Below are 24,541 nucleotides of genomic sequence, written 5' to 3' on the forward strand. Positions count from 1 at the left end.
TTCTGTGATAAGGCCCTGTGTTTTTTTCTTTTTTTCTTTATTCCCTTTTGTTGCTCTTGTTGTTTTACTGATGTAGTTATTATTGATGTCATTGTTGTTGGATAGGACAGAGAGAAATGGAGAGAGATGGGGAAGACAGAGAGGGGGAGAGAAAGACACCTGCAGACCTGCTTCACCGCCTGTGAAGCGACTCCCCTGCAGGTAGGGAGCCGGGGGCTTGAACCGGGATCCTTATGCCTGGTCCTTGCTTTGTGCCACCTGCACTTAACCCGCTGCGCTACTGCCCCGCTCCCTTTTTTTTTTTTTCCTCCAGGGTTATTGCTGGGGCTCAGTGCCTGCACCATGAATCCACTGCTCCTGGAGGCCATTTTTCCCCCTTTTTGTTGCCCTTGCTGTTGTAGCCTTGTTGTGGTTATTGTTGTTGGTGTTGTTCGTTGTTGGACAGGACAGAGGGAAATGGAGAGAGATGGGGAAGACGTGTGTGGGGGGGAATAGACATCTGCAGACCTGCTTCACTACCTGTGAAGCGACTCCCCTGCAGGTGGGGAGCCGGGGGCTTGAACCAGGATCCTTACACTGGTCCTTGCGCTTTGCACCACATGCGCTTAACCTGCTGCACCACTGCCTGACCCCCAGGGTCCTGTGATTTTCTTTGAAAGATGTAGTTATTGAGATAGGTCAGAGCACTGCTGAGCTCTGGTTTATGATGGTACTGGGAATTGAACCTGCGACCTCAGATATGCAGGTCGGTGCTCTCTTGGCTGAGCCAGCTGCCAGCCTTGCTTTGGAATGTTTCCTCTTTTAGGGGAAAACAGAAGCCATCACAGTGGTGAAGCTGCTGAGCTGCTCTGATGACCTGGTGGCTGCGGGCACAGCGTCGGGGAGGGTCGCCGTCTTCCAGCTGGTATCCTCGTTGCCAGGGAGGAACAAACAGGTGCGTCGTGGTTATTGAGCAGGGCCTTCTTCCTCCTCCTGCTCTGCCTCGTCTTCCTCCTCCTCCCCCTCCTCCTCCTAAAAACGATTTATTGCCAGAGCCAGAGAGGGAGAACACTCAGGCACATGAGATGTCGGGGATTGAACCTGTGACCTCATTCTTCCTGATTCAGCCCCTTGCTCACTGTGCCATCTCCCAGGCCCTGCAGCATGGCTTTCTTCAGGTGCTGGGGATGGAACCCAAGGCCTTCATATGCAGAGCATGTACTCTGCCACTGAGAGCACGAATCATCTTCTGGCCAAATTTAGCATTTCTTAGCATCTTTTAGTTTTTGGTGCTGGAACCAAAGGAATTGTTTAGCCTCGTGGCAAATTCCCTTTATGTATGTGAATTTGAGTGGTCCTCTCCTGCCTGGGAAATCTGTGTTCACTAAAGCTTCCCCTTAGCTGTTGACACTGGGTCCACTCTGGCTGCCAGGGACACCCTTGGCAGAGAGCATCTGCATGGCCTGTGTGACCCGGGGCTTCTAAAGGCAGCTAGGTGGGGCTGTGCCTGCAGGCTCCGTGCGGAGAGCCGGGCTGGGAAAGCAGCTTCTCAACTGCGGGGCTGTCTGCTCCTTGTCCCCTGGCAGGGTCCATCTGTGCTTACTCCTTTCTTCCTACCGCACCTCTTTTATCCGCAGCTTCGGAGATTTGACGTCACTGGCGTCCACAAAAATAGCATAACCGCTCTGGCTTGGAGTCCCAATGGAATGAAACTGTTCTCTGGGGACGACAGAGGGAAAATCGTCTACTCCTCTCTAGATCTCGACCAGGTAAGATGATTCACAAGTGGTGAAGCAGTGCTGCAGTTGTCGCTTTGTCTCTCTCCCCCCACTTTCCTCTCAGTGTCTCTTTGTCTTATCAAATAAAATTAAATTGGGTGTCGGGCGGTAGCGCAGAAGGTTAAGTGCATGTGGTACAAAGCGCAAGGATCGGCGTAAGGATCCTGGTTCAAGCCCCCGGCTCCCCACCTGCAGGGGGGTCGCTTCACAGGCGGTGAAGCGTCTGTCTTTCTCTCCCCCTCTCTGTCTTCCCCTCCTCTCTCCATTTCTCTCTGTCCTATCCAACAATGACGTCAATAACAACAACAATAATAACCATAACAGTAAAACAACAAGGGCAGCAAAAGGAAATAAACAAATAAAATTAAGTTAAAAAAATTGTGAAGAGTGGTGTTGCTTATCTTTTTGCCAATCTCTTTACTGTCTGGCTTAATAGGAGACACAGAATTCTGCATTCAGTCTGTGACAGTACATTGTTTTGGCTGAAATATACAAAGGAAATATTGCACCAAAGTAAAAGACTCTGGGGTGGGAGTGGGTGGGTGGGGAGAATACAGGTCCATGAAGGATGATAAATGACACAGTGGGGGTTGTATTGTTAAATGGGAAACTGGGGAATGTTATGCATGTACAAACTATTGTATTTACTGTTGAATATAAAACATTAATTCCCCAATAAAGAAATAAAATATACATATATATATATATATATATATAGGAAGTTTGGGGCTGGAGGAGGGGATAGCTCATCTGGTCAGTGCACGCTTGACCATGAACATGAGTTCAAGCCCTCAGCCAGCACACGGCAACACCATACAAAGGGGAAGCTTCATGAGTGGTGGAGCAGTTCTGTGGTTTCTTTCTTTCTCTCTGGGAAAAAAGAGTGTTCTGGGAGCAGTGAAAATGGGCAGGTGTGGGACCCTGGGAAAACCCCAGTGAGACCCTGGCAGAAGTAAAACCTGGCCTCTTACATGTGCACAACAGCTGGGGCAGGAGGAGCACTCTGGGACGATGGCACCCTGGGAGCTGTAGTACTGGGTGCCTCCTTGCCCTTTTTTTCTTTTCTTTTTTTCTTTTCTGTCTGGAAAAGTCATTCCAGAGCATTGAAACCCTGGTGATAACAAGAAAGTAATGATAATGAAATAAAGAGATGCCACAGAACTATCCACGTTCCTTGTCGGAATCAGTGTCCATGAAATCCGCCTTGGCGCTGATCCTTCCCTTCAGGAAATCTTTCCAGGGGTTCATGGGTTGCCTGGAGTCTGTCAAGAGTTAAAAGTGTGCATTTCAGGGGAGGATTCTCCTGGGTACAAGTGGCCAGAGCAAGCCGCTTCCTTCAGCTCCACACCGCAGGCTAATGGACTCTCTCTCTGTGTCTCTCTCCAAGGGCGTCTGTAACTCCCACTTGGTGTTGGAAGAGCCGTCTTCAATTGTGCAGCTGGACTACAGCCAGAAAGTGCTTCTCGTCTCCACCCTGCAGAGAAGTCTGCTTTTTTACACCGAAGAGAAGGCTGTCAAACAGATTGGGACCCAGCCACGGAAAAGGTGAGCTTCCCTGCATCCCAGGAGGGGCTCGGCATTTCCCTGGGTTTCCCGTGAGAGCCCACGGTGGCTCTAATTCTGGGGTTTTCAGGAGACCACCAGCCTGCCCAGGACGCCTCATCCCACGTTAGATAAGGGGAAGAGGAGTTCCCCCCCCCCCCCATGGGCTCTGGAAGCTGCAGACCCAGCAGCTGTGCCTCAGCACCAGAAACTGTGGAGTCTGGTGCCCTTCTGGGTCCCCACCTATCCCACTGCCCTGGTGAGGGGCAATGATGTGGCGGGGGTGCTCACTCCGTGAGTGTTATTCAGGCCCTCTGCTATCTGTGTGGATGTGTGGGGCAGGCAGAAATGCCTGCAGACAGGGCCCAGGGAGCTGCCTGCCTGGTAACAGTCACAGGGCAGAGTGTGGGATGCTGGCACAGGACATCCCAGCCCATCCTGGGGGTCCAGGGAGACTAATACAAGAGGCAGAAAAAGATAGGATTGGCTTAGAAGGGAGGAAAGATCCTCCTCCTTTGATCCACCATCTGAAAGAAGACGGTAACCAGAGGATCAGACCCAGTCCACACACCCACCAGCCCTTGGGCAAAGATGGCAGGAGCCCATGCCCCTCACCCTGCCCAGGCCAGTCCTATAGAGTTCTGTGCAACAGGTGTGAGGGGGAGAGAGAGTGGTGGAGGTGACACCTTCCCTGTCCTGAGAAGAGAAGGGGAAGTCAAGGGGAAGCCAAGGCGTGGGGTGGGTCGTCTGGCCACCCCCTCAGCTGCAGGATGGGTGGTGGGAGTGGGGGACATTTGGGAAAGGAGTGCCAGTGCGCCCAGAGGCAGGGACAGTAGCACCTGGGCCGGAGGAAGGGGACAGGACTTGGGTGGCGGCAGGGAGAGCAGCCTTCTTGGATGGAGGTGGCTCTGGTGCTCTGGGCTGGTGGAGGCTGGTGGTGACAGCAGAGAAGGAACCAGAGGTCTGGTGGGGCCAGTGGGAGGGCCACCTTGGGTGGCCTTGGCCTCGTTCTTCAGCAGCACAGCAGAAGCTCGTCTTGTGTGTGGTGGCCCTTAGCTTTTAGAGACGTGGCCGTGCCTCCCCTCGGCTTTTCTTGTCCAGCTGAGTAGGCCTTAATCCTGGCAACAATTTGGCCTTTTGTAGCTTAAGTCTCCCTATTGGCCACTGGACAACTTAGCAGGGTTGTTACTGGGTCTTGGCTGCTCCTGGTTTCCCCTTTCACGCGGCCCTTGTGTCCTCATCCGTATGCCCAGCTGTGCTGTGTCTCTGAAAGGGAACTGGGGTGTAAAGAGTCTTAGCAGCAGTTGCCTGTCATGTGGATCATGGCCCCAGGTCTTCCTCTCCGATATTGGCTCCTGCCTCTTGCACGGGAAAGCAGTCAACTTCCTCTGTGGACCTTCCCTGCTGTGCAAGTGTGGGCAGCTCTTGGCAGCGTGGAGGAAAGTCTGCTCCGTGCCGGGCACAGCTCCAGCGTGCAGGGCTGGAGCTGTGTCCCATCTCCTGATAAGCCTGGGAGAAGTGGGAGATAGCACAATAACCAGGAAGCCTTCTCGCCGCCATCTATGCAGTGAAAGAAACGTACAGACCATCAGAGTTAGAGGTTCCGAGCCCAAGTCAGCAGTCCCACCACAGGTGGCAGGGCCCACGTCAGGTGAGGACAGGATGCGCCCGGCTCCAGCTGACCACCCCTCGCTGAGCACCTTCTCCCCGCCTGAGAGCCGCTCCCTCTGCAGGGCCTACAGCATTCTCTTGCCCAGAAGACCCAGGTCCCTGCTATCAGGAGGGGCAGGGTGGTGGTGCACCTGGTTGAGCACACACATTACAGTGCCCAAGGGCCCGGGTTCAAGCCCCTGCTCCCCCACAGCAGGGAGGATACTTCACAAGGGGAGAAATAGTGCTGCAGGTCTCCGTCTCCCCCCTTCCTTTACCAACTTCCTCTGTCTTTACATAAAAAAACGGATTGTAAGAGGATCTGTAAATAAAAGGAAAGCATTTAAACAGGTAGAAATTAATCTGACAGGAAGTACAGGAGGAAGAGTTCATTGGATGCCCTTTCTTTTTTTTTTTTTTTTTTATTTTTATTTATTTTTTTTTTTTTTATTTTTTTTTTTATTTAAGAAAGGATTAATTAACAAAACTATAGGGTAGGAGGGGTACAACTCCACACAATTCCCACTGGATGCCCTTTCATACTCCTGTGGGACTTCCTGTTTGTTTTATTTTAGGGTCTCTAGAGAATCTTTCCAGGACAAACCCATCAGAGCTGTAATTAACCACAGTGCTGACTGCAGAGTTGTCCGTGAGGCATCTACATGTCAGCCATAGTAGTCAGTCTAAGATCTCTGCTTCAAAGCAGCTTCTGAGATGTGATATCCTCCTTGGACACCCCCCCCCCCCATGGGTTTCATTACTGAGGTGCTGCAGGGACCTAGTGGCTGTCTGAAGACACCCAGATCACTTCATCTGTGTGGCTGTGTGTGCGCTGACTCTAGGGAGCACAAGATAGTGACCTGGGTGCAATTAGAGCCAGATCCCAGCTGTGTACACCTGCAGCCTTGAGCAGGTGAGTGTTTGTGGGAACTTGTAATGCCACAAGCTTTGTTTTCTGTCTTCATAGTTTATCTCATTTTTTTTTCTTTACTGGGGGAATTAATGGTTTAGTCAACATTTAAAATATGGTAGTTTGTACATGTGTAGCATGTCTCAGTTTCCCACATAACAATTCATCCCCTTCTAGGTCCTCTTCTGCCATCGTGTTCCAGGACCTGAACACCCCCCTGTTTATTTATTTGTTTATTATTATTTTTCAGGGTTATTTCTGGGGCTTGGTGCCTATACTACGAATCCACTGCTCCTGGAGGCCATTTTTTCCCCATTTTGTTGCCTTTGCTGCTGCTGGTGTTGGATAGGACAGAGAGAAATCAAGGGTGGGGGGGAGACAGACAAGGGGAGAGACAGAGATAGACACCTGCATAGCTGCTTCACCACTTGTGAAGTGACTCCCTGCAGGTGGGGAGATGAGGGCTCGAACTGGAATTCTTGCTCTGGTCCTCGTGCTTCGTGCCCTGTGCTCTTAACCCACTGCACCACCACCACTACACCCCCCCTTTATATTTATTTATTGCCTCCAGGATTATTGTTGGGACTTGGTGCCTGCACTATGACTCCGCTGCTCCTGGAGGCCATTTTTTCCCCATTTTGTTGCCCTTGTTGTTATTGTTGCCATTGTTGTGGTCGCTGTTGGACAGGACAGAGAGAAATAGAGAGAGGAGGGGAGGACAGAGAGGGGGAGAGAAAGACAGACACCTGCAGACCTGCTTCACCGCCTGGGAAGCGACTCCCCTGCAGGTGGGGAGCCAGGGGCTTGAACCCGCTGCACCACCGCCCAACCACCCCCCGTTTTATTTTATTTTATTGATTTTTTTTAATTGGGGAATGAATGTTTTACATTCAACAGTAAATACAATAGTTTGTACATGCATAACATTCCCCAGTTTTCCATATAACAATACAACCCCCACTATGGGGGTTGTATTCATCATCTTTCATGGACCTGTATTCTCCCCACCCACCCACCCACCCCAGAGTCTTTTACTTTGGTGCAATACGCCAATTCCATTTCAGGTTCGACTTGTGTTTTCTTTTCTAATCTTGTTTTTCAACTTCGGCCTGAGAGTGAGATCATCCCATATTCATCCTTCTGTTTCTGACTTATTTCACTCAACATGATTTTTTCAAGGTCCATCCAAGATCGGCTAAAAACAGTGAAGTCACCATTTTTTATAGCTGAGTAGTATTCCATTCCCCCATTTCATTTTTTAAAGATTTATCTATTAATGAGAGAAAGCCAGAGCATCACTCTGTCTTAGGTGGCTCAAACTTGGGATCTCTTGCCTACGAGTCTTGTATTGTAGACCACGGAGCCACCTCTGGGCTTCGCTTTGTCTCACTTAGTCCTCACAGCAGCTGTTGACATAGCTATGGTGACACCTGGCTTAGACTAGGAAACATCTAGAAAGTGTACACACCACAGAGCTTATTGAACCTGGGTTGCTGCTTCACCTAAAACTCTTGCTCTTGTTTAAATCCTGCTGCTTATTATTATTTTTTATTATTTTTTTTAAATCAGAGGACCGCTCAGCTCTGGCTGGTGGTGGTGTGAGGATTGAGCCTGGGGCTTGGAAACCTCAGTTGTGAGTGTCTTTTTTTGCATAACCACTGTGCTGTCTCCCTAGTCCTCTGAGGGTAACAGACCATATATGGAGATATGAACACTACACACGTTCTTTTGTTTGTGTTCCCGATTTCATAATTATAAAACAGAAAGTCCCAGGCCTGGAGTTGGGCAAAGCTGTCCCCTCTGTGAGCTCATTAGAGTTCTGAGGGCTGCCTTCTTTGCAGACACGGGGCTTCTCCATTGGTCTGTTGGGAGTGCTCAGCATGCAGATACTGGAAGGAATAGCATTTCAGAGCAGGAGTGGTGGTCAGACCGGATCCGCCGCTTCCCACACTGTCTCTTACTCTCTGAAAGAGGAGTTCCAGTGTTTGCCTCACAGGGTTATGGTGAGATGAAGCAGGGGAGGATGCTTGGAATGGTTTCTTTAAATGCCCCGCCCACTGGGCAGAGTGTCAGCTGTGTTTGACTTCATGAGAAGAGAGGCATGCCTTTGAAAATCAGTCTGCGGGCGGAGAGTAGATAGCATAATGGTTATGCAAACAGACTCTAATGTGTGAGGCTCCAAAGTCCCAGGTTCAATCCCCCGCACCACCATAAGCCAGAGCTGAACAGTGCTCTGGCTAAAAAGAGAAAAAGAAAAACAAAATCAGTTTGCTTCCATCTTGGACAAAAAGTTCTTGCTGTTTTTAATGTCAGGAAGTGACAGTCGCATCCCTCTCAGTCTTGCCTGGTTTCTTTCTTCTCATTTCAGTACTGGGAAATTTGGTGCTTGTTTTATACCAGGACTTTGCAAGCAAAGTGATCTCACCTTATATGCATCCCGACCTGGGCTCCGGCTGTGGAAGGCCGACATCCACGGGACCGTTCAAGCCACATTCATCCTGAAAGATGTCTTTGCTGGAGGTGTCAAGCCTTTCGAATTGTACCCGCGTCTGGAGTCCTCAGACCGGGGAGGTTGCACTTTGCCCGAGAAACATTTAGGGCTTGTTTCCTGCTTCTGTCAAGAAGGCTGGGTGCTGAGCTGGAATGAGTATAGTATCTACCTTCTAGACACCTGCAACCAGGTACATCTTTGATCTTCTCTCTCTCTCTCTTTTTTTTTATCAGAGTGCTGCAGTTCTGGCTACTGGTGGTGCCAGGGACTGAATCTGGGACTTCTTGGTAGAGCGAGCCTTGTGTACTACCACTGCCTAGCTCCTGATCCACATCTTTGGTTTCTAAAAGCAAGAACATTGATCTACACACTGTCTCTACCTCTTTGGGCAGGCCAAGGAAATTCAGTGATGCTGGGGTGTTGTAGATTTGAAAAACTAATTGGGTTTTGATATTAATAGTTCTGTCCCATACTGAGAAATTATGTATTTTTTTTTATCTAAGCACAAAATTAAACTCGTTCTTTATGACCTACCAGGGTCATGGTTTTTCTAAAGACCGAGTTATTGTGAGCACAGTAAATAAGAAAGTCAGATATGACAGGCCTGTGTGTACTGTCCCCTCTCAAGACTCCCTGGAGAAATGGTGGCTGGAGGAGGAGTCTCTTTCACCACATTTCTCTCAGCCTTGCCCTTTCACCCTTTTCTCCTTACCCAAATTGAGCCTCACTATTTTTACCCTTTTTGCTCCAATATGCTGATGTAACTTGGACAAGTTTCCAGCATCTCAAATCACAGTAGGAAACACGATGATAACAGATAACCAGTAGAGAGACACTTAGGGACCGAGGCGAGAGGCTGTGTATTTTCAATTTCTCCTTATCTTTTTTTTTTTTTTTTCTGTTCGTTTGTTTCTTTGTTTTTAATTTTTTACATTTATTTATTTTCCTTTTTGTTGCCCTTGTTGTTTTTCATTGTTGTTGTAGTTATTATTGTTATTGTTGTTGTCGTTGTTAGATAGGACAGAGAGAAATGGAGAGAGGAGGGGAAGACAGAGAGGGGGAGAGAAAGACAGACATCTGCAGACCTGCTTCACTGCCTGTGAAGCGACTCCCCTACAAGTGGGGAGCCGGGGGCTCGAACCAGGAGCCTTAAGCCGGTCCTTGCGCTTTGCACCCTGTGCACATAAGCCACTGCACTAGCGCCGGACCCCTCTCCTTGTCTTTTACTCTTTAATCTCCCCAGCCCTGTCTAGCTCCAGTTCTTCCTTGAGGGCAGCCGGTTTCTGGCCTTTTCCTCTTGCAGTAGAGCGTCACTGTAGAAAGTGAAGTATTTGGAGGCCAGGTGGCGACAAACCTGGTAGAGCTCACACATTACCATTCAGGAGGGAAGCTGCATGAGCCGTGAAGCAGTGCTGCAGGTCTTTCTCTGCCTGCCCCCCACCTTTCCCTTTCCTTTCAATTTCTGTCTTTACCAAAAAAAAAAAAAGTTGAAAAGTTGCTGGAGTCATGAATTAATCATGAGACCGTGGAGCCTAGCAGCGGTCACGGCTACATGAATTAATTAAAGGGTTTTTGTCCTTGCTTTACATGTGTTGCAAAAATGAAGTTTCATAATCATCATCAGGCAGACCAAGTGATCCTGGTTTGGTAGAAAGAAATTGCCCAAGAAGGGAGAACCAGGCTAGAACCTTCTTTCTGGAAGATTCTAACCCGACTCTCATCAGCCTGGCTTGGATTGCTTACATGGCCTGGAGATGGGAAGTGTAGGTGGGTTCAGAGGGTCACCGAGGGACCTTTCAGCTCTCAAAGACGTTTTGTACTCTCCCCCCGTTGTAGAGAACTTAACCTTTCTTCTTGCTCTGGGCGCTCTTTGAACTTCACGAGCATCTGTTAGTCAGCGGGGTCAGGGTGCTTTGTGAGTGCACATCAGGCCCACATCAGATCCTCTCCTCCAAGCACCGGCCCAGCATGCTCTTGAATGGGTCTAATTAGCTGCAGAGGGGCAGCCTGGAGCAGGCTGTGTGACTGCCTGATTGTGGCTCTCACACTGCTGTCCCGCCTCCTGCTGCTCCCCCGGAGTTATTAAAAACTGGCAAGGAGCTTAGCCCCCTCTCCTCCCCACAGTGGATCCGTCCTTTATTTGTACTGCTGAATAAGAAGCAAAACATTCGTTGAGCGAGTGTGGGTTCAGGGTGTCCTCACACTGCTGTCCCGCCTCCTGCTGCTCCCCCGGAGTTATTAAAAACTGGCAAGGAGCTTAGCCCCCTTTCCTCCCCACAGCGGATCCGTCCTTTATTTGTACTGCTGAACAAGAAGCGAAACATTCGTTGAGCGAGTGTGGGTTCAGGGTGTCCTTGTTTTTTCTTGCTTTCTGCTTTCACAAGGTGTGAAAACATGAGGTCCAGGGCCTTCCCTCTCCCTCTCCCTCCCTTTCTCCATTCAAAACCCTGAATGCTGGAGCAGAGTAGTCTTTAAAAAAAAAAAAAGATACAGGGAGTTGGGTGGTAGCTCAGCGGGTTAAGCGCACGTGGCAAAGCACAAGCACCGGAGTAAGGATCCCGGTTCAAGCGCCCAGCTTCCCACCTGCAGGGGAGTCGCTTCCCAGGCGGTGAAGCAGGTCTGCAGGTGTCTGTCTTTCTCTCCCCCTCTCTGTCTTCCCCTCCTCTCTCCATTTCTCTCTGTCCTAACTGATGACATCAATAACAACAACAATAACTACAACAACAATAAAAAAAAAACAAGGGCAACAAAAGGAAAATAAATAAATTTTAAAAAGATATATAACTGTCAGCTCTGATCTGTGGATTGAATAAGAAGTTTCAGAACATTGTCATAACTAAGCGCAGCTGTCCTTTGACTTCCTTGGTTTCCTACACAGGCTGAGAGGCTTTGAATGGGTACTGTCGCCTGGAGAGTGATTACTTTATTCTACTTTGTACAGGCCACAATCGCTGGTTTGGAAGGCTCAGGTGATATTGTGTCTGTTTCCTGCACAGAAAATGAAATCTTTTTCCTAAAGGGAGATAGGAACATTATACGGATTTCCAACCGGCCTGAAGGACTAGCGACGATAGGTTTGTATTCGTGACTAAAATGTACTGTGTCTGTATGTCTGTGATTCCAGGTCATAATTTGCCTCCCCCCCCTGCTTTCTTTTTTCTTAATATTTATTTATTCCCTTTTGTTGCCCTTGTTGTTTTATTGTTGGTAGTTATTATTGTTGTTGTTATTGGATAGGACAGAGAGAAATGGAGAGAGGAGGGGAAGACAGAGGGGAAGAGAAAGACGCCTGCAGACCTGCTTCACTGCTTGTAAAGTGACTCCCCTGCAGGTGGGGAGATGGGGGCTCGAACCGGGATCCTTACACCGGTCCTTGAGCTTTGCGCCACCTGTGTTTAACCCGCTGCGCCACCGCCTGACTCCTAAAGACTGTTGTTTTCATGTGGTTCTGCATGTGTGCTTTTCTTTGTGTGCTCCCTGCCTGGTTATTTTATTCTTTAAGTGAGAGAAGTGGAGAAGAGAGGTTGAGAGGCAGCAGAGAATCACTCCATCATCCAGGGAGCTCCCCCTGGTCCAGGCCATTTTCTCCCATGTGGTGCTGGAGATTGAACCCAGGGCCCCACACACCGAATATCCCCTGGCCCTGAGCAGACTCTGAAAGCGTCTTCATAGAACAGATCATGGCACTTCACGTGCTTGGGGTTCCTCAGTGACAGTGTTCTTGGTGGTGGCACAGCTCTTGCCGCCTTGCTGTTCCTCACAGTGTTCTGGAGTCTGCTGAGCAGTTAGCACACAGTGTCTACTGACACCCGGAGCAGCCCGCTTGGCAGGCCCTGAGCAGGCGGCACGGCCATCACACAGCTTGGCTGTCTCCGGGAACCTCTCAAGAAGGTGAACGTGTAGTGGGAGCTGTCTCAGCTCTAGATTTAAAATCTGAGAGATGGAACAAAAAGGAAACGGAATACTTAAGTCACATAGGGCGAGGGGAGCACATATCACTACCAGACCAGACTTTCTGGAGAAATAAGCTCTGAATCAAGTTTGTGATGTGTGGGTCCTTAGCAGGATCTAGAGATAGCACAGCTACAGAGGTGACTGAGAAAGCAAGGGAGACCCCACTGTCCACATCAGTGGACTGCTAGGGGGTCCACGGGGCACACGCGACAGCTGAGCCCGTGAAATGGGGTGAGTACAGGAGACACACTGACCTCTCAAGCTCACTTCCTCCTCACTATTTTGAACTGAAATATACATGTGGATTGGAGGCTGCTGTGTTGAACAAGGCTGCTCGAACCTGAGATCTGCCATCAGCTGTCACTGTTGACCATTCTCTCCCAACAGTGACTTCCCTCTGGCCTGCTGGCTCTCTGTGTGTCTGAGCCCATGCTCTGCACAGCGACCCCCATGGAGGGCAGGAGTCCCCAAACAGTGTCTGGCACACAGTAGAGATTTGAGAACAAAGGGTGGATAAATGGAACAGAGTCCACAGTCTCGTACTGAAAGCACTGTGTCTGGACCCATTCCAGTCCTGGTGACTTGGTGTCACGCGGAGAGGACACAGCATATGTGGGGAAATCTCCAGCTCTTACTGAGGGGACAGAGCTGGGGGACTGGAGCTTCCAGAGCCCCACCCCCTCTTTGCTCTTAGTTCTTGGGGTGCTGACTTGGTTAATGCACTTCTCTGAATGAAATTCCTTCAAGTGGAAAATAGCTCTCCCCCTTGAATAGCAAGAATTTGAATTGTAGGCACGCGTATATTTTCCCCAGGGGCCCTTAGAGTAATCTTAAAGTACGTTCAAGGCATAGGATGAGTGGGAGTGTTCCCAAGCCCTTTGTGTAGGCAGTGTCTCCCCTTGAGACTGTAGGGGCCTATGAGGTGGTTCCGCGTGGAGAGTTTAGGATGTGCATGTGTGGGGCCCAAGGCTTGATCCCTGGCACTGCATGTGCCAGAGGGTTGCTCTGGTCCTCTTCCTCATAAAAAGATGCATCTGTTTTCTTGAATGAATGATCTATAAGTTGAAGTCAGCCATTCTCTGTAATGAGCAGCACCCCCTCACTGTGGAACTATTTACAAGGCAGCTGTGCAGAGCTACTTTACTGACTCTGACGCGTAAGAGTTTCTCAGAAAATTGAAGCCCTGTCTCGGACTCCTCTGTGCAGTGCTCTCTGCATTGCCAGCTCCTTTGCCCTCAGCGGGTCAGCGAGCCCGAGCAAGGGCATGGGCTTCCTCTCAAGTAGCCAGCAGTAAATGGAACTCTTCCTTCTCAGCGCGCAACGGTCCAGAGGTGTCGGGATGCGCAGAGCCCGCCCTGGTGCAGCAGGGGGAGAGGCCGGCAGGAGCCCCAGCTGCAGAGGTGAGGTTCTGCGGCTCCTCCGCCACCAGCTCCGTGGCCAGTGAGCCCAGGAGCAGGAGCAGCTCCCTCAACTCCACCGACAGCGGCTCGGGGCTCCCGGTGGCCCCAGAGCCGGCCAGAGGCAGCCAGCTCGCTTCACAGAGGTTCAGCGTCATCAGCTCGGAGGACTTTGAGCAGGAGCTGGTGGTGAAGCCGCTCAAAGTGAAGAGGAAGAGGCGGAGAAGGAAGTCAGGTATGTACGCAGAGAGCTCCAGCTGGCGCCTCCCTGTGGGCAGGCCAGGGCAGGGCTTCTGGAAACAGGCCCCACAAGAGAACAAAGCACACGTGTGCCAGGCATCTCCGCATGGCCTCACGACAGCTTCCAAGGCTCTGGGTTTGAGCCGCTTTAGCATTGGCATTGAGTGTGTGTGTTTGGGCCGGGGAGCGCGGCCATGGTTACACCGGAGATCCAGCCTGGTATCTGCAGTCCATCTCTCTCTCCCTCTCTCTCTCTCTCTCTCTCTCTCTCTCTCTCTCTCTCATTGGTTTGACGTTGGTGTGCAGTGGTATAAGGATTTAGGAGTGGGGCTGGCTAGTGGCACACCTGGTTGATTCCATGTCACCCCAGAACACTACCCCACCTTTTATGGGGCACCTGGGATCAAATCCAGGGCTTCACACAAGCAGTGTGAGACGCTACCGCAGAGCCACCTTCCTGGCCCCCCAGATATTACAGTTCTTACAAGATTTATTTTGCAGGCTGGGCAGTGTTATATCTGCTTAAGTGCACATTCCTGTGTGCAAGGACCCAGATTCAAGCCCTCCTGTCCCCACCTACAGAGGGAAGGCTTCATAAGTGGTGAAGCAGATCTGTAGGTGTCTGTCTCTCTCTCTCTCCCTCTCTCTCAATTTCCCCCTTCCTTCTCAACTTCTGGCTGTCTCTGTCCAGTAAATAAAACGATTAAAGAAAGTTAAGAAAAAAAGTTTTTTTAAAAAAAGCTTGAGTGCTGTGGTCTCCTTCTTTCCGCCTCTCTTTCTTTCTCTACCTCTCCATCTGTGGAGAGAGAGCGAGCGAGAGTGAGCGCGCTTGGGGGGCTGGGGAGGCGGCACTTCGCTGTGGCAGAAGCAGTGCTAGGGGTGGGACCCGGCTCCACACCTCAGTCCATTGATTTATTCGGGGCCTGAACGAGGGCTGTGCACTGCTGCATCCCAAAGGGAACCTCCCAGACCCAGACTTTTCCTTCACTTCTTAAATATTTTTGCTTATGTCCTATGAGATAGAGAATTTCACATGGGAGAGAGAAGGGGAGAGAGGGAGAGGGAGAGGGAGAGGGAGAGAAGAGAGGAGAGAAAGAGAAGCCAGAGCATCACTCTGGCACGTGCAGCACGAGGACCAGAATGGGAGCCTCAGGCGCGGACGTCCTGCACCTCACCAGTGTTGCTCTCTCCCCAGCTGGCCAATTCTTCTCCTTTCCTTTTTTAAAAAAATTTTTTTAATTATCTTTATTTATTGGATAGAGGTAGTCAGAAATCAAGAGGGAAGGGAGGGGTAGAGAGGGTGAGAGACAGAGAGACACCTGCAGCACTGCTTCACCACTTGTGAAGCTTTCCCCCTGCAGGCAGGGACCGGGGGCTCGAACCTGGGTCCTTGCGCATTGTAACATGTGCATTGAACCAGGTGTACCACCACCTGGCCCCTTCCTTCCTTTCTTTCTTTCTTTCTTTCTTTCTTTCTTTCTTTCTTTCTTTCTTTCAGTGAGTGAGGGAGAGCTGGGTTGGAGGGTTGGGGGACACTGGAGCGTGACTGTGCCATCTGTGGTGTTCCCCCCCTGCGCTGTCCATGCCACTCCCATGTGTCTGGGCTCAAACACAGGACCTTGCACATGGGAAGACACCCACCTCACGGGGTGAACTGTCTCCCGACCCTGTCCTCATTTTCAATGTTCTTCTAAATCAGAAGGTGGGAGCAGGAGCACCTGTCACAGCTCCCTGGAGTCGACTCCTTGCTGTGAGTTTCCTGGCGACAGCCCCCAGTCCCTGAACCCAGACCTTCTGTCCGCGACCTCCAGCCTGTGCAGCATCGCAGACTGCTCGGGCACAGAGTCCCCTGAAATCGAGAGCTGCCTTAGCACTGAGGCAAATGAGATCCTTCCAGAAAACAGTGACCTGGAAGCACTTGGCATCCTGGGGGTACCTGAGCCTACACCTGACCCTCTGACTATGGAAAATGACAAGGGATTTGAAGTGCCAGGCTGGACCCACACCTGCGAGACTGAGGCACCCCCTGGGGGGACAAGTTCCTCCTTGCCCCCCAGGGAAGAAGAAGAAGACAGTGATGTCACAGAACTGGAGGAAGAGCCTTGTCCCCTGGACCACAGTCCAGATAGCAGATTGTCATCCTGCCACGAACAGAACAGCTCGGCGGAGGCCCCAGAGGTGGCGTGTGTGGACCCCCAGAGTCTTTTTACAGAAGCGCCCCTCCCAAACACCTCCAGGGTGCTGGCCAGCCTCGCCGGGGCCCCTGGTGCTGAGCACCGGCTGCCGGGGCCCAGACCTGATGCCGGCAGAGAGCGGGGCCTCCTGACGCACACAGGCAGCCCCGCCCTCCTCGACTCGCACTCCCAGCATGCTGTTGCCGCCAGTGACACTGGCCAGGAAGCTTCTGAACGTGACGTGAATGGCATCGGGGGACAGCAGGCTCTTCTGGTCACCACCGCGTCTGCCATGGTCCGAGAGCCTCACCTGGATCAGCCTGCACGGGACGCGGCGTCGACATCCAGCGACGAGGAAGACATCTATGGCCACGGGCTGCCCTCCTCCTCCTCAGAGGCGAGCGTGGCAGAGCTGGGAGGCACATGCTCTCCACAGGGCCTGAGCCAGCAGGGCACAGATGCCACCAGGCTGCTGAAGTCAGACCAGGTATGCAGGCTCCTTCCTGATGGGAGCCACTGGCAAGCTGACCGAGCTCCTTCTGGGGAAGGAGATGGTACAGCCTGCAGACCCAGTGCTTAGCAGTGTGGGCCTGGGGGGTCTGGGGGGGCCTGGGCCTGGGGGAGCATCCTGCCTCGTAACCCACTTCACCTCCCGAGCAGCACCTCCCTGCTCAGCCTGAGCCGGGCTCTGTTAGTTTGCAGAAAGCTGGATGGGCTACCCTGGCCCCGGCTATGGCATCCTCAGCCTGGCCATCTCCGAGAAGTACATCTGGTGCCTGGACTACAAAGGCGGCCTGTTCTGCAGCGCGCTGCCAGCTGCGGGGCTGCGGTGGCAGAAGTTCGAAGACAGCGTCCAGCAGGTGGCAGTCTCACCCTCAGGTTGGCCTCCCTCTCCCCACCCCCTAGGCAGCGCCCGGGCTGCAGCTCTGAGACTTTCCACAAGGTCAGCCTCTGCTGCAGGCTTCAGTTTTCTCTAAAGAATGTGAATTCCTCAGAGGCAGCACCTCCTAAGTAGTGTGGATGGATGTGCAGTTTGAGATTTCAGTTTTATATTCGTTTAGTCCCCAACACGTGAACTTATTCTTAAGAGCTATGCAAGTAGCTTGGGATTTTAGTCGTCTTTTTTAATTTTTTCTTGGACTAATGTTCACATGCTTTGGGGTCTGAAGTACCCGTGACGAGCGCAGGGCACAGAGAGGGACCCAGGTCTGCTAGGCAGTTACAGACGACTTGATCTCCTCTTCTGGAATTCTCTTTCCACCAGGATTATTGCTGAGGCTGCACCTGCACGGTGAATCCACCGCTCCTGGCGGCATTGTCTTTTCTTTTTCGTTAACAGGTATAGAAACAGGGAGAGGGAAGGGAGGGAGAGACAGCTGCAGCACTGCTCTGCTGCTCATGAAGCTTCCCTGCTCCAGGTGGGGACTGGGAGCTTAGGAACTGTTTCAATTAGCTGTGTCTGTATATGCCTCTCCCCACCTACAAAAAGCAAGTAGGGGCCGGGTAGTGGTGCACCTGATTGAGCGCACATGTTACAGTGCACAAGGACCCAGGTTTGAGTCTCCAGTCCCCACCTGCAGGGGAAAGCTCTGCAAGTGGTGAAGCAGGGCTGCAGATGTCTTTTTGTCTGTCTCCCTCTCTGTCACTCTTCCCTCTCAATTTCTGGCTGTCTCTATTCAATAAATAAAAATAAAGATTGCCGGCCAGGCTTCCCTGGACTGAAGACCCCACCAATGTGTCCTGGAGCTCGGCTTCCCCAGAGACCCACCATATTAGAGAAAGAGAGAGGCAGACTGGGAGTATGGACTGACCAGTCAACGCCCATGTTCAGCGGGGAAGCAGTTACAGAAGCCAGACCTTCCACCTTCTGCACCCACAAGGACCCTGGGTCCATAATCCCAGAGGGTTAGAGAATGGGAAAGCTATTGGGGAGGGGATGGGATACGGAGATTGGATGGCAGGAATTGTGTGGAGTTGTACCCCCCCGTCCTATGATTTTGTTAATGTCTCCTTTCTTAAATAAATAATTTTTTAAAATAAATAAATAAAGATAAGGGAGTCGGGTGGTAGCGCAGTGGGTTAAGTGCATGTGGCGCAAAGCGCAAGGATCGGCATAAAGATCCTGGTTCGAGCCCCCAGCTCCCCACCTGCAGGGGAGTTGCTTCACAGGCGGTGAAGCAGATCTGCAGGTGTCTGTCTTTCTCTCCCCCTCTCTGTCTTCCCCTCCTCTCTCCATTTCTCTCTGTCCTATCCAACAACAACATCAATAATAACAACAATAACTACAACAACAATAAAAAAGACAACAAGGTCAACAAAAAGTTGAATAAATATAAAAATTTTTAAATGAAGATGATATATATGAAAGTACATTCGTTCTTTCAAGTTTTGAACAGAACAGATTCTTGGACTGAAGCAGACGCTACCTGAATGGGCTTTGTGACACTGGCGCAGCTCCGTGTCAATTCAGGCCCTTTTCCTCGTGTGTTATAATGCTGGCCACTTGGGGAGTCGGGCTGTAGCGCAGCGGGTTAAGCGCAGGTGGCGCTAAGCACAAGGACTGGCAAAAGGATCCCGGTTCGAACCCCGGCTCCCCACCTGCAGGGGAGTCGCTTCACAGGCGGTGAAGCAGGTCTGCAGGTGTCTGTCTTTCTCTCCTCCTCTCTGTCTTCCCCTCCTCTCTCCATTTCTCTCTGTCCTATCCAACAACGACAACAACAATAATAACTACAACAATAAAACAACAAGGGTAACAAAAGGGAATAAATAAATAAAATAATAATAATAATAATGCTGGCCACTTATCTGTCAGGACCACGGGCAAGTCAGAGAGGAGCGTCTCTGTGCTCTTGCCAACACCGACTGTTTTATTGTGAGGCATTGGAATTGGAGAACTAAGCCTGTGGCTCTGTCACGTCCCTAAGCTTCAGGGGAAGTCACCATCTAATATCCCTGTTTGCTCAGGATTGCTTTGCTTTCTTGAGAAATGTCTTTCCGTACAGACTGGGGTAACAGACGACCTTCAGCGTACTCAGTTCTGTAGCCTGTAGTTCTGTGGCCATAGCTCTGGAATCTCAGGATTGTGGGCTTGCATCCGTTCCTGAGTTTTGCCTTTTTTATTTAAAAAAATTTTTTTATTATATTTATCCCTTTTGTTGCCCTTGTTTTTATTGTTGTTGATGATGTCGTTGTTGGATAGGATAGAGAGAAATGGAGAGAGGAGGGGAAGACAGACGGGGAGAGAAAGACAGACACCTGCAGACCTGCTTCACTGCCTGTGAAGCGACTGACTCCCCTGCAGGTGGGGAGCCGGGGGCTCAACCGGGATCCTTACGCCAGGCCTTGCGCTTTGCGCCACGTGCGCTTACCCATTGCGCCACCGCCCGACTCCCATGAGTTTTGCCTTTTAGGTTCTTCTCCAGCCGTTTAGAAACGAGGTTCTTTTCTATTCATTTCTTTTTTCTTCTTCTTCTTCTTTTTTTTTTAAAGATCTTTTCCTTTTTTTAATTTATTTATTCCCTTTTGTTGCCCTTGTTGTTTTATTGTTGTAGTTATTATTGTTGTTGTCGTTGTTGGATAGGACAGAGAGAAATGGAGAGAGGAGGGGAAGACAGAGAGGAGGAGAGAAAGATAGACACCTGCAGACCTGCTTCACCGCCTGTGAAGCGACTCCCCTGCAGGTGGGGAGCCGGGGTTCGAACCCGGATCCTTATGCCGGTCCTTGTGCTTTGTACCACCTGCGCTTAACCCGCTGCGCTACAGCCCGACTCCCTCTTCTTCATTTTTTATATATATTTTTGTTTTCATTTTTTAAATATTTTTGTATTCCCTTTTGTTGCCCTTGTTGTTTTATTGTTGTAGTTATTATTGTTGTTGTTGTTGTCATCGTTGTTGGGTAGGACAGAGAGAAATGGAGAAAGAAGGGAGAGACAGAGAGGGGAGAGAAAGACAGACACCTGCAGACCTGCTTCACCGCCTGTGAAGCGACTCCCCTGCAGGTGGGGAGCCGAGGGCTCGAACCGGGATCCTTATGCCGGTCCTTGCGCTTTGTGCCACCTGCGCTTAACCTGCTGCGCTAATGCGCAACTCCCTTCAATTTTTAAAAAATTTTCTTTTTGTTGCCCTTGTTGTTTTTATTGTTGTTATAGCTATTATTGTTGTTGATGTTGTCGTTGTTGGATAGGATAGAGAGAAATGGAGAGAGGAGGGGAAGACGGGGAGAAAAAGATAGACACCTGTAGACCTGCTTCACCGCCTGTGAAGCCACTCCCTTGCAGGTAGGGAACCGGGGGGCTCGAACCGGTATCCTTACGCTGGACCTTGCTCTTTGCGCCACGTGAGCTTAACCTGCTGCGCTACTCCCCTCCCTTCAATTTTTAAATTATCTTTATTTATTTATTGGCTAGAGACAGCCAGAAATTGAGTGTGAAGGGGAGATAGGGAGGGAGAGAGACAGAGAGACACTTGCTGCCCTTCTTCACTACTTGCAAAGCTTTTCCCCTACAGATGGGGACCAGGGGCTTGAACCTGGGTCCTTGCATACTATAACATGTACGCTCAACAAGGTGCACCAACACCTGACCCTGTTTCTGTTCATTTCTTTGTGTTTCCAAACCTTCCTGTCCTTTGTCACCCTGATAGTAATTGTCCAGACTAGTGTCCTCAGTGTGGTGTCTTCAGGGCATGCTGCAGGCGTGGCTAGCTCGATTTCTGGCTCTCGCCTCAGCTCCCTCCTCACAGAGGTCAACACTCAGGTGAGGCTCAGGCGCTGCTCTGCTCTGCCCTTTGCTGTGCCATACCCCTGCACAGACTGCCTGTGTCTCCTCATCTCTCATCTTTCTTTTATTTTCGATTTAAATATTTGTTTATTAATGAAAGAAAGGGAAAGAGAGAGCAAGAGAGCAGGAGAATAGCAGCACTTTGACACATGTGATGACAGGGCTTGAACTCGGGCCCTCAAGCCCGAGAGTCCAAAGCTTTGTCCACTTCACCACCTCTCCAGTCACCCCTCTCCTCTAGTGTAGCAGAATCCTCTTAAGAGTGGAGAGGCGGGGCAGGGGTAGACAGCATTATGGTTATGCAAATAGACTCTCTTGCCTGAGGCTCCAAAGTCCCAGGTTCAGTCCCCCAATCCCCTGCCCCACTATAACCATAAACCAGAGCTGAGCAGTGCTCTGTGGTTAAAAAAAAATAAAAATAAAAAGAGTGGCAAGGCCAACTCAGCTCAGACTTCCTTTATGTGCATCTTATCTGCTTTGTGCAGCTGGAAGTGAGCCCTCCCCTCCCTCAGGGTTCCTGCAGGATCCTTTCTGCAGCCTCTCTTGGAACACCAAGCAGACCTTGTGGTGATTCTCTGGGGGCACTGCCATGCTTGTGTGTTCTGAGCGCTGTGGTGTGCCCCGCTCTGTGTGCTGTGTCCAGTCTCCCCTCCAGTCTTTCTAACAGCCCTGGCAAGTGGAGACTCTCTCTCCCCTTGGGTGAGGAAAAGCAGCCTGGAGACAGCAGGACACAACTCTGAAGCTGAGTGCTAGTGGGTAGGGGCTGAGGTTCACACCTGGTCCTGATTGGGGGTAGAGCTGATGTGAGGAAGAAGGGTTAGAAATCTCTCTCTCGTGGTCTGGAAGGTGGCACAGTGGATAGAGCACTTGACTCTGAAGCATGAGGTCCTGAGTTCGAGCCCCAGCAGCACATGTACCAGAGTGATGTCTGGTTCTTTCTCTCCTCCTGTCTTTCTCATCAATAAATAAATAAAATCTTTAAAAGCCTGGGTGGTGATGCAGTGGATAAAGCATTGGATTCTGAAGTGTGAGTCCTGAGTTTGATCCCTTACATTGCGTGTACCAAGTGCTACTCTGCTTCGTGTTCTCTCTCTCCCTCTCTATCTCTCTCTTTCTGTCTCCCCCTCTCATAAACAAACTATATATATATATATATATATATATATATATATATATATATCTGCCTTAGCACCAAGCACAAAAGTTTCTGAGGTTGTCCTCAGTGTTTATGGGGCAGTGAAGAGAGCTTCTATTTTCATAGGAGCCCTTCTCTGGAAGATTGAGCAGAAGTCTAACCGAGCGTTTGCCTGCGGAAAAGTCTCTATCAAGGGGAAGCGGCACTGGTACGAGGCTCTGCCCCAGGCCGTGTTTGTGGCCCTGAGTGATGACACGGCCTGGATCATCAGGACAAATGGAGACCTGTACCTGCAGACAGGTAATGAGGTGGGGCTCCCAGGGCCTCCCTCCATGTTGGCATCACTGCTTCCCGCCAGCCCACCTTGGTCAGGAACTTTCCTAGAACTGTCACAGAGCTGTGAGGCCAGAGACCAGTGTACATGAAAACAAATGTGTGTGCCTTGGAATGTATCCACAGTCTCCTGCTACCGACTCCGATCCAAGCGAGCGCATATCTAGGGCAAGAATCAGTGAAGTACAGGGACAGTCTGTCCTCCAGGCTCACATGGCCTCTCACTGCCCCTGAGGTCACTTCTGTCTTGAATGTAGCCACATTGACGTCCTGCGTCTGTACACTTAGCTACATAAAGTAGCAGGAAGTCAGCTGTTGTAAGTGACAGGCTATTTCCCTGGGGGAGCCTCTAGCTGCTGGGAGAGACAGGACTCACATGTGTGAGGCCCTGAGTTTAATCCCCAGCGCCGCATACGACAGTGATGCTCTGGCCTCTCTCTTGTTAATGAAATAGATAAATCTTTAAAGTTTTTTTTTTATTGCAAAATTGAGTAAACGAGTATAACCACTTAATACTGATTCATTCTTTTTTTTCCAGTGGTTTTTTTTTTTGTTTTGTTTTGTTGTTGTTGTTATTGTTGTCGTTGTTGTTGGATAGGACAGAGAGAAATGGAGAGAGGAGGGGAAGACAGAGAGGAGGAGAGAAAGACACCTGCAGTCCTGCTTCACCGCCTGTGAAGCGACTCCCCTGCAGGTGGGGAGCTGGGGGCTCGAACCGGGATCCTTATGCTTTGTGCCACCTACGCTTAACCCGCTACACTACCGCCCAACTCCCAATACTGATTCATTCTTAAAATGAAAAGGATACCTACTACAAAAGACTTATCACAGTCTTCCAAAAGAGAAAGGTAAGTGAACAGAATGAAAGTGGGGTGCGAGAGCCTGGTTTATGTTGGGGTTTCCACTGTCTCCTGACAGGTCTCAGTGTGGACCGGCCCTGTGCGCGAGCAGTGAAGGTGGACTGCCCATACCCCCTGTCCCAGGTCACAGCCCGAAGCAATGTGGTGTGGGCGCTGACGGAGCAGCGAGCCCTGCTGTACCGTGAGGGTGTGAGCAGCTTCTGTCCTGAGGGGGAGCAGTGGAAGTGTGACATCACCAGGTACCGACAGGTGGGGGTATCTCATCTGTCCCACCTCCCTACAGTCAGCTTTACCCTCTGGGAAGTGCCCTGGGAGTCTTTTCTGAGCATTGCTGGTGCCCTGCAGGTTTCCAAGGTAACTATGTTAGGAATTAGCAGAACCTGATCTCAAAGACACAGAACTGATGGGATTGGATGCCAAGGCAGCTCGGCATAACCTCAGCTCCTCCCTGACTCCTCTGTTAGAACTGCCCTGTGCTGGAGTTGCTGCTGAGGCTCTCGGATAGCTTAGAATCAAGTATCTGGGGGCTGGCAAATAGCTTGATTGAATTGTGTGCTGTGCTTCTTGTCATGTGTGTCCCAGGCTTGCACCATACTGGAGGAAGCTTCAGGACCGTGGTCTCATTCACTCTTTCTCTGCTTCTGTAAAAGTCACCTCTCTCTTTTTTTAACATAATTTTTATTGTATTTATTTGTTTATTTATTTATTGGATAGAAACAGCCAGAAATTGAGAGGAGAAGGGGAGTTAGAGAGGGAGAGAGACAGACACCTGCAGCACCACTTTACCACTCGCAAAGTTTTCCCCCTATAGGTGGGGACCGGAAAGTCATCTCAAAGCTGTGGAACCCTGATAATAACAAAAAATAATAATCACCAAGTATTATTATTATTATTATTATTATTATTATTATTATTTTATTTCTTTATTGGGGAATTAATGTTTTACATTCAACAGTAAATACAATAGTTTGTACATGCATAACATTCCACCAAGTATTTTTCTTAGTTTTCACCCAGTCTGTGAAAATCACTTTCTGGCTCTGACTTCTCTGATTGCTCTGTATCATTCCGAGTCGTAGCTGTAGTTGTAGCAGGCTGGAAGCAGCTCCACTGGTGGACTGCTTGCCAGCCACTCAGGAGACCCGGGGTTTATGGCCGGGTACCACATGGCAGCACCACGAGCAGCCGTGTACCGGAGCAGCGCTGCAGTGTCTCTCCCTTTCTGCACTCTTTCTGCCTACCTACTCTCTCTAATGATACAGAATTAAAAATTGGGCCAGGGAGGCTGTCTAGTGATACCAATTGGGCATAAGCCCTCAA

General features: G+C 50.3%; 1 protein-coding gene across 1 annotated transcript in view; it reads left to right on the forward strand.

The window, feature by feature from the left end:
- TECPR2 (tectonin beta-propeller repeat containing 2) overlaps nucleotides 1–24,541 on the forward strand; it is a 67,668-nt gene that overhangs the window by 16,465 nt on the left and 26,662 nt on the right. Inside the window, exons 3-12 of the mRNA XM_060181166.1 lie at nucleotides 806–934; nucleotides 1,617–1,748; nucleotides 3,145–3,302; nucleotides 8,228–8,540; nucleotides 11,292–11,424; nucleotides 13,619–13,936; nucleotides 15,641–16,602; nucleotides 16,811–16,994; nucleotides 22,155–22,328; nucleotides 23,280–23,460. Coding sequence (XP_060037149.1) covers nucleotides 806–934; nucleotides 1,617–1,748; nucleotides 3,145–3,302; nucleotides 8,228–8,540; nucleotides 11,292–11,424; nucleotides 13,619–13,936; nucleotides 15,641–16,602; nucleotides 16,811–16,994; nucleotides 22,155–22,328; nucleotides 23,280–23,460 — 2,684 coding nt within the window. The remainder of the gene's footprint in view (nucleotides 1–805; nucleotides 935–1,616; nucleotides 1,749–3,144; nucleotides 3,303–8,227; nucleotides 8,541–11,291; nucleotides 11,425–13,618; nucleotides 13,937–15,640; nucleotides 16,603–16,810; nucleotides 16,995–22,154; nucleotides 22,329–23,279; nucleotides 23,461–24,541) is intronic.

This window comes from Erinaceus europaeus, chromosome 22 (assembly GCF_950295315.1).
Source record: "Erinaceus europaeus chromosome 22, mEriEur2.1, whole genome shotgun sequence".
NCBI lineage: Eukaryota > Metazoa > Chordata > Mammalia > Eulipotyphla > Erinaceidae > Erinaceus > Erinaceus europaeus.